We start from the raw sequence: 10314 nt of genomic DNA on the forward strand, positions 1-10314 counted from the left end.
TATGGAGGTTCCTTAAACAATTGCAAATAGATCTACCATACGACCCAGCCATCCCACTGTTGGGAATATACCCAGAGGAATGGAAATCATCAAGTCGAAGGTATACCTGTTCCCCAATGTTCATCGCAGCACTCTTTACAATAGCCAAGAGTTGGAACCAGCCCAAATGCCCATCATCAGATGAGTGGATACGGAAAATGTGGTACATCTACACAATGGAATACTACTCAGCTATAAAAACGAATGAAATACTGCCATTTGCAACAACATGGATGGACCTTGAGAGAATTATATTAAGTGAAACAAGTCAGGCACAGAAAGAGAAATACCACATGTTCTCACTTATTGGAGGGAGCTAAAAATTAATATATAAATTCACACACACACATACACACACACACACACAAACCGGGGGGGGGGGGAGAAGATATAACAACCACAATTATTTGAAGTTGATACAACAAACAAACAGAAAGGACATTGTTGGGGGGGAGGGGGGGAGGGGGGGAGGGAGAAGGGAGGGAGGTTTTGGTGATGGGGAGCATAAATCAGCTACAATGTATATCGACAAAATAAAATTAAAAATAAATAAATAAATAAATAAATAAATTTTCCATTGAGGCATGTTGAGCTTTATTTTGGTAAGCAGTTAAGTTACTTGTGGATTAGATTAATCATTTTAGGCTCATTTTAAAGCTTTATTTGGGCAAGTCTGGAGTAGTCTTTATTTGAGGGCTAATTTAACCCTTCTACTAAGGCATGGTCATTCTGAGCTCTCTACTCAAAGCCCTGAATGTTCAATGAAGTTGCTTAGAACTTACATGTCTCCCAGCCCTATGTGAGCTCTTTGAATTGTTCAGCTTATAGCTGCCTGATAGTTGTTCTCTGCCTGGCCTTGTAGAATCTCACTCTTAACGTGTGCAGCTCAAGAATACTCTCTGCAGATTTATGGAGCTCTATCTCTGCATACTTTCCTCCTTGGAGAAGCTCTTACAAATTTCAGTTTTCTCAGCCTCCCCAAACTCTGATCTCTGTTTCCTTGACTCAGTACAGATGCCATTTTCTACTTGGATTCCTTCTACTTATGCCAGTTTCAGGCAAAAATCTGTGGTGATCTTAGGGCTCATTTCATTTATTTTTCTTTTCTCAGGGATCACTCATTCTGAGACTGCTGTGAAGTATCTGAAAATAGTTGGAGCATATATTTTATATAGTTATCTTGATGTTTGCAGGAGAAAGGCAAATCCATTATGGCTGGGGGCAGAAGTCCCTGCTAATTTAGTTTTAATTCTGATTTATTTGTATTTAACTGGTGCTTAGTTAATGGGAATACTGTCCAGCTGATTATGCAGGGTGTTATAGGGGCATGCCTCTGAGATTTGGCCTTCGTATTTATGTATTTGGTATAGTATTCCAAATAAGTGAAGCCTGGGCTATCCTAAATGACAGCAAGATTAGTAAGAAAGACAGAATTTTTCTTAGATTACTCTCTCATTAATGTAGGGCTACTGAAGTTTTAAAAAATGTTTTAGTTGTTATACCCTCTTGAATCAGATTCCATTCTTATAAATCATATTTTCCTGATATGAATTGATATAGCTGTGTTGTTAATTAACTGTATCCTTTCAAAATTCCAGGAGCAGCCTTTCTTGCTATTACAACTATCTATGCTGAGTCTGGATCAGGTTTTGTGGTACCAAGTGCCTCTGCCAAAGCAGGGGTGGACGCCATGAGCAAGTGAGTTAATCCTGTCACTGAAAATAAATAATGTACTTTGGTAGCTCATGGAACTAAGTTACTGCTTTCTGGTTTCCTTTCAGAGAAAAGTAAAACAAAGACTAATTTGGATTCACCAGGAGACAGACATTCTGAATAAGTCCTGTTTGTCTATAGCAGCACTGTCCTATAGAACTTCCCACATTGATGGAAATGTTCTGTCAATCTGCACTATCCATTAGCCACATGTAGGCATTGAACCCTTGAAGTGTGGCTGCTATGACTGAGAAAGTAAAATTTTAAGATGTAAAACTAAAATTAACTAGCCACACATGGCTAGTGGCTACTTATTAGACACCACAGGACTATGGCCTTTTTTGCTCTCCCATGTATTTTTACCAGTGCCATCCCTAACCTCTCATAAACACATCTTCATCCTTTTATTGTACCTAACATAGACTGTGAGCACCTGGCCAAGTCTGTGGCCTTTTCTCAGCAGAGTATGATTGCTTTTTGAAACTGTTCCCCATTGGCCTTTTCCCTTGTCTTTGTTGTAATGGAGGTTCTCATCACTGCTTGTCTGGCTTACTGTAATAATCTATAATGTATTTTTCTGCTACTGGTCTCTTCCCCCTTTATTTTTTATTCATATTCCCACCAGAATTATTTTTCTAAAAATATATATCTGCTTATGATACTCCTAGCTACAAACCTTAGATTGTTTCCTGTTCTTTGAAATAAAATCCAAAACTCAGTAAATATTCTAAACAGACTTGTTCCTGACCTTTGTTTATTAATTAATTTATCACATGCCCTTTGTGTATCTGGCACTATGCCAGGTACCAGGGATATGACAGTGATAGATATAGAACAGTCCTCACCCTCAACTGAGCTTAAATTCTTGTACTCTTCCATCCATTATTTCAGTGCTTTAATTTCCTTAGAACTCTTCTATGTCTCCTTAAATGTGCCACACATTTTTGTACGTCTATGCCCGGGTTATGTTGCTGTTGGAATTTGCTGTGATATTTTGCCTGCTTTCAAGCTTAACATCATCTCACCTCCTCTGGGATGTTTTCTCTCGTTTCTCTACACAGAATTAATCATTCCCTATTCTCTGTGCCTCACATCTTTGTTTAATCTAATCTAGTAAGAGGACAAACACACTAATAAACAGATTCTAAATGAAGGTAGTAGAAACACAGAGAAGGGCATGGTAAGCTTTTTAACATAGCATTACAGCTATCTGACTTTCCTGCTAGCGTGAGTTCTGTGCGAGAAGGGGCCATATGTCTGTATCCTCATTACCCAGAAGGATCTGGCACAAAGCTGGTGCTCAGTGCTTTTTGAACTGCATTATTGTTCTCTTTCTTCCAGTAGTGCTAAAGTACCTTTTAACATTTAAATTAACAATGCACATTCGTTTAAGATAGAGAAAAGCATTACTTTATTCAGAAGTTGACTATTAGTCTGAATAGAGATAATTACCTTTTTAAATGTCAAATAGTATTGGAAATAAAGGATCGGAATTTGACTGTGAGTATTTCGTCAACATTCGTACAACATCAATATTTGTTTTTTTGGGACCTTTGAATCTTGTTAGAGGTTTCAGTTTCACGTCCTTTAAGGGCTATAATTCTGTGCTGCTTTTCATAATAAATATGTGTGTTCCTTTACAGCCCACGTTCCCATCAACCCTCTTCTCATACTTTATAGTCCACGGTCATACTAAATACTGCCTTGTAGGTTCCTAAATACTGCATGGTGTTTGTGCCTGTTTCCTTTGCTTATACTGACCCATATGCCTGGGCTGTCTTCCCTTCTCCATCCGATTTTCTGTAATTTCTCATTTCCTTCTCCTTCCCCCCCGCCTCTTGCAGCAAACTCCTAATCCTCCAAGTGTCAGCTCAAATATCACCACCTTGAGGAAGCCTTCCTGTCACTCCCAGTAGACTTAGGTGCTTCTTTCTTCAAGCAGCCATGGCACACATTATAGTTTACAGTATAGTAACTAGTTCATTATACAATCAAAGGGACCTCTCTTGAGAGCAGAGACTTTATTTCTTTGAGGCTAAACACTGCTTATAGGGTGTTGGTATGTGGTGAGCACACCATAAACATATGTGGAATGAACTACAATAGTGGCTAATATGTATTGAGTATATTGTGCTTAGCATCTTAACATGCAGAGCTAACCGTATGAGGTGGATTCCTTGTCATATTACAAGCTCTTCAGTATATAAGCTAGCTTAATGAGAGCTGATAGATCTTGCTAGCAAAGGAATAAATTTATCTGGCACACCTCTGAGCGAAAGTAGGGTGGCGTTTCCTCTAGGCAGGTTTTTTCAAAAGATAACTCAGCTTTTCATAGACTCTGCTCAGTTCAGTTATTCTGTTAAGACATGAAGTTACTACTTCTCAAGCAATTTAGAGTATGTGTACCCCAAATACATGCCCAGGGTAGGTGTGGTTATGAACTTTGTCAAAGTTCACTCAGAGGAGCAATTTTTATGTATGATTTGCCTGAAAGAGATGCAGCCCACCTATTTTTCCAAAATGCATCTGTGGATTAAGTCAGATTAACCAGCTGTACTTTGATCACATGTCCCCTGTTCCTTAGAACTGGTTTTACTGAATTGGCCTTTGAAGTGATACTGTCAGTCTATATTGATGGATATTTTACAGTTTCATAAAATTTACCCCATTTTATCTATTGCAAAGCTTCATTGTCTTAAGGACATTATTATATTACTCAGTTTTCCTTTTATGAGTCTTCTAGGAAGACATGTTTATCTGGTTTTTGTATTAGAAGCAATTGTGCTTTTCCTGAGTAATTAGCTTGCTCTTTCCTTATGGGCACTGTGAATTGTATAACTGATTAGGCTTACCTTTTTTTCATAGGGTCATGGAAAGAGTAGATACAAATTTGTGATCTGCCTATGGTAATTATATGGAACTTCACAATACATTTAAATATTAGCTTCATTTCTGGCTCCTTCATATTTCCTTATCCTAGTTTCTTCCCTTCCCTTCCTCCCTTCCAATGATCTTATCTTCCTTATTTGTGTTATTTGTGTTCTTTTAAGCTACTTGAAGCCATTTTTGAAACTAGATTAAATATATATGCACACAAATATACATACAAATATAAATTCCTAAAATAAGTTTAGATAAAAACAGTTAGACCTATCTATCAACTAGGCTTTTAAAAGAGGTTGCTTCAAGTTTCCATGTTTGCTATTAGTCTTATATTTTGCTTCAGGACATTTAGCAAGATTTTGTTAGATTCCTATTTCCTTTCAAGCTCAGTTCAATAATTTTATTAAAGTCTCATTAAACATGGATGTGGTTAATATTTTAAATCTATGTAATCCATCTCTTACTCAATTAAAACATTTGTGATGTTGAAGACATTGTAATCCAATGCACAAGGTTATAAGTAAAGTAATAGTAAATTTTGTAAATACAGGACTGAACTCCAGAAAATGTGAAGGGAGGTCATGAAGCTCTCACATTTGAATGAATACCTACTCTATCAATATACATATAAATGTATATTGATATCGGATTTCTTGTTCTAAATTGTATAAATGGTAGGTAGTATAGCATAGTGATTAAGGACACTAAAATGTACATGGTAGGTGGTACAGTAGAGTGAGTAAGGGCACAAACTCTGGAGCTAGACCACTGAAGTAGACAGATTAGCCATATGATGTAGAGAAAATGATTTAACCTCTCCTTGTCTCAGTTACCTTATTTATAACATAGCGAATAATAATACTACCTGTCTGTTGGGGTTATACTCTTTTGTAAGTAGTAAGCATGCAGTGGGTCCTGTTAGTGTTTTTAACTTATGGTATAATATTTTAGAATATATGAGGGTACTTCAAAAAGTTCATGGAAAAATAGAATTAAAAGATAATATGAATCTTTCCATGAACTTTTTGAAAACCCCTCATATGTTGTTGATTTTAATTTTTAGGTCTCTTGCAGCTGAATGGGGCAAATATGGAATGCGATTCAATGTGATTCAACCAGGGCCTATAAAAACCAAAGTAAGTCGTAGTTTGCTTATTATCATATTGTGAACGATTAAAGAATAAAACAATGATAGATGTGTTCTGGTTGTGGTGTGAAGTACTTTCCAGGGATGCCTGGGTTTGGAGCCCTTGTTATAGGGAAGAGGCTTTTGCCATTATCCAATATAAGAAATGAAGGCAGGGATATAGTCGTTATGCAATTTCTTGATAAAGTGTATTTCAGCATCTTAATTTCCTGGGTCTTTTATGCCATCAGTTTTGGAATTTTGTTTGATTTGCTTCAATAATCTGTAACTGTCCTGTATTCATTATTTTTCACCATGTTTTAAAGATTCTTACTTTGACTAACATCCTTTTATTTTAAATCATAAAAATGTAAGTATATTTTTAGTTTAAGAGATGCTCTAGAAATTTATCATACAGGCTTGATTTTGCTATAGGTAGCGTTTTCTTTGACTCATGCTTGTGCTTTTTCACTTTCAACAGTCAGTTATTCATGTCATCTAACTCCCACGTTTCTCTGATGAAAAATCCTTCTGATGGTATGCATTTTACCTATAATTAATAATTCTTACAGATACTCATCGCAACTCCTAATTATCACTCATTCTGTTACCAGCGTTGCTCACAATGTCCGAAGAGTCTCTGTTTACTCACATTACCCCAAATAACTTCACTCTCACACTTTTTGTTTTCATGTAAAGCAAGAATTTATGACCCCAACCAGGATGTAGCTTTGAAAGCCCAGCCAAAGTTTCATAACTTGTTTCAGTTGTAAAAACACATTGGAAAATAATACTGAGGAACTGCTTAGGTTGTTGGCAGCTTTGGAGTATTAAATATTAACATGTAAATGGCCATATTAGTTTATGTAGCAGTTTAAAGGGTGGAAAATAGAAAAATTACCTGAGTAAAACTAGATCGAATGTCTTATTTATCTGACACTTCAATAATAAAAAGTCTAATAAAATTAGTGGAAAAATAACTCAAAAGCATTAAAAAACACATGATTCAGGGTGGCCCTCTCCTAAGCACTATCTGAGAAGAACTCTAGTCATTGAAGCTTCTTCCTAGGGCCTCAATATATAGGAAAGATCACCCACGTTTTATTTATTTATTTAAGATATATGTATTGAGTGCCCACTGTGTGCAAAGGTACTGAGAAAGATACAAAAACATTTGTGAGAAAGTGCTTGCCATCAAGGAGCTTATTGTCTAGAACTATAGAAATGAGTTGTACCCAAATAATAAGTTTTTAGTTTGAAACAGATTGGAAAAGAAACTGAAATATAGAAATCCCCTACAAACACTCATAGAACCAATACTGGGACCACATGCTACCCTTTGTCTCTGCCCAGAGGGAACTGGAGGGCTCACAAGTAGCCTCCTGGGTGTTTGCTCTGTCTCATTCCTGTGTTATTGCACAAAACTGTTACCTAGACTTCAAGGCACCAGTACAGAAAAACCCAGTCATTTTTATTAATCAGTTCATATCCATCCTCATGGTCTCTTCCTTCACATCACTAACACAAAGCAGAAATTGTTTGGTCAATTTAGTTATGGTTTTTCTCTCTCTAGTATCTACTTGAATTTAATATTTCTAAATACTTGTTTTCTTCCTTTCCTATTATTTTAGGAAGAAAGGAGAAGAAAAGGAACTTCCTCTGAAATATTTCCTATTTGAGTCACTTTTCTGTGTTTACTAAATTAAATGACAGGAGTGCCACTACCCCCACCACACTAAGCTTGGACATATTGCAGAGTATTTTATATGTATTTTCTCATCTGCTGCTTATAACAGTTTTGGGAGGTAGTTAAGATAGATATCCTGATTTTAAAGAGAAGAAAGTAAGGTAAAAAGGTTATGTTTTCCAGTGGTTTTGTTTTTGTTTTTAGGCCAAAGTTAGGTAACATGGTATATTTTGGGCTACAGTGAATGTGAAAGAATTTCTTGAGATTCTGTTATTTATAAGGCCTATGGTATGGACAGACTACTGTGGTAGCATTCCATTTTATGATAATTTGTTTCTTAAGTAGGAAAGGGGTTGAATTAAACAAAACAACCACAACCTAATTGCTTTCTTAATTTCTAAGGGTGCCTTTAGCCGTCTTGACCCAACTGGAACATTTGAGAAAGAAATGATTGACAGAATTCCCTGTGGTCGTCTAGGGACTGTGGAAGAACTTGCAAATCTTGCTGCTTTCCTTTGTAGTGATTATGCTTCTTGGATTAATGGAGCAGTAAGCAGTGATGTGTCTCTTGACTTTTGCGGGGGGGGGGGAGTTTGGGGTGGGGAGGTCTGTTGTGGAACCAATCCTGGTGATACTGAATGTAAATATGATTTCAAATATTTACTCAGCTGTAAATACTGTCAAAATATTATATTTATATGTAATTTAGCCTATGAAATTTACTCATTGATTAATTAATGTTATTCTGGTAGACATGCCTTTAAGATGATTTTTAAAACTGTAGAATTTGAACTTGAGAAGATGGTGGAAAGAGGATTCTAACTAGATAGAGTAAATTAATTTAGATTTAATCATCAGTTTTTATCTTAAAATTTGAGCTTTCATTGGAAGTGCCAAGGAGACATTCCATCCAATTAGTATGGGAAAATGGCTGCTGGTTCAGAAATTTTAAAGGAGTTAGTTTCAAAATTTTTAATATATATATTTTTTCAGGTCATAAGATTTGATGGTGGAGAAGAAGTGTTTATTTCAGGTGAATTCAATAGCCTGAGGAAGGTAATGCCATTTTGTGTATATAATGTTAGCAGCTAGGATACCAAGCTTTAAAATCACACAAGAAACACATTAAATTGACATTTTCTTTTTGTGTTAGGTCACCAAGGAAGAATGGGACATAATGGAGGGACTCATCAGGAAGACAAAAGGATCTTAAGACCCCTCTGGCCTTCATCTTGGTTACAGAATAAAGTCAGGGAATAGAAATAATACAAACTATCTATAATATTTTGAGTATTTTCAAGTCTAATAAATTGTTAATTAACAAACATTCATTGAGTGTGTATTATGTTCCAGGCCAGTGGCAGCCATTGTATATTCAAAGGTAAATAAGATGGGACATTGTGTCTTCAAAAGATCTTCAAAAAATAGAAAAGAGGGAAAGTGGGTGATGGCTTTGATAGAGGTAAAAAGTGCTTGGAAGTACAAAGAAGGGAACAGATATTTGTGACCTGGAAAATCAAGAGAAACTTAATGGCTGAAGTAGCATCTGAGTTACATATATACTATACCTCTAATGATGGGGCAAAAGGAAGAAATTAAAGGATATACACTAAATTTAATGGATTCTGCCTTTCCAGTATATTTCCTTTTCATTGGATTTGTGAATTATCTTCAGATAGCTCAATATTATCTCAACCTTTAAAGTTTTCCCAGGACCTATTTTATAGCCAGGTATTTTATTAGATACTAAATAATCTACAGCCCTTGCCCTCATGAAACTCATTATCTAGCAGGATAGACAGACCTATAAATAATTATTTATGATACATTGTGATAAATATTATTCCAGCACCATTAAAGTGTGGAGGAGGAAATAACATTGTCTCCAGAGTTTAGAGAAAGTGACACCAAGGAGAAAGCATTCAATCTCAGCTTTGAAAGAATAGATTTCTATGGGAGAGAAGATGAACAAAGCTTATAAAATATTTTTGTGTGTAATTTAATTTTATATTTGGTTTGACTAATTTGTTATCCTGAGAAGCAAATAATAAGAAAGCCACAGTCGCAAGTCAGCAGAGCTATAATTTCGAGCCTATATTTTTTAAAAGTCTATTTTGCTTTCATAGGAATCACTTGTAACATGCTCTCTAGACTCTCTCCATTGTCCAAATTGCCAGGAGAGAAAACCAGCTTTCCTCTTACCTCATCGGAATAGATTTACAAAGGAATTTAGTTTTTCTGTTTGAATGTATATGCTATAAGCACTATATGGAAACCCCTATTACATTGATAGTTGTGTACATTTTTACATTTTTTACATTTAATTGTGTACATACAGGGTAACATTACAGATTCGGAATAAGTGGCCTTGACATTGCCAATTATACCAGCTTTTAATTGACATTCCCAATTATACTGAGCTATTCATGATGTTACACTTTTTTCTGCACTCTTGCAATGCAGATACCCAGTTTTCATTTTACCTTTAGCATTAACTCTCATTTTCTTCTCACACATACATATCTTTCTTCTTTAAATTATCAATACTTCTCATAGTGTAAGAAAAAAAGTACCAGTAGTTGTATGACCTTGTATAAGTTTCATCACTTATTTTCTTCATCTGCAACATATAGTATCATGACATCTGCTTCATGGGGTTGTTATGAGGATTAAGTGAGATGAAATAGGTAAACACTGTGCAATATGTAAAATACACAAATGAAAGATGGGCCTTCCTGTCTTTTCCTACCCTTTCACTTTTAAGACATGGTTATCGTAGAAAATGAGAGAATACAAAAGAATAAGAAAAAGATAAAAAATTCACTAACCTCCTGAAGAAAACTTCTGTTAGTACTTTGGTGTATTT

At 35.6% G+C, this 10314-nt stretch overlaps 1 protein-coding gene across 3 annotated transcripts in view; it reads left to right on the forward strand.

The window, feature by feature from the left end:
* DECR1 (2,4-dienoyl-CoA reductase 1) overlaps positions 1-10314 on the forward strand; it is a 43381-nt gene that overhangs the window by 30312 nt on the left and 2755 nt on the right. Inside the window, exons 6-11 of one of the 3 annotated variants that reach the window (XR_010021770.1) lie at positions 1638-1737; positions 5699-5771; positions 7851-7997; positions 8442-8504; positions 8602-8696; positions 8802-8829. Coding sequence is in view for 2 of the 3 variants with exons in the window: in XM_063079468.1 (XP_062935538.1) it covers positions 1638-1737; positions 5699-5771; positions 7851-7997; positions 8442-8504; positions 8602-8661 (443 nt within the window). In the remaining variant the exon portion in view is untranslated. Of the gene's footprint in view, positions 1-1637; positions 1738-5698; positions 5772-7850; positions 7998-8441; positions 8505-8601; positions 8776-8801; positions 8830-10314 lie in introns of those variants that run through there. The other 2 variants (XM_063079468.1, XM_063079467.1) reach the window with 2 other exon arrangements.

The sequence above is a fragment of the Cynocephalus volans genome, chromosome 15 (assembly GCF_027409185.1).
Source record: "Cynocephalus volans isolate mCynVol1 chromosome 15, mCynVol1.pri, whole genome shotgun sequence".
Taxonomy (NCBI): Eukaryota; Metazoa; Chordata; class Mammalia; order Dermoptera; family Cynocephalidae; genus Cynocephalus; species Cynocephalus volans.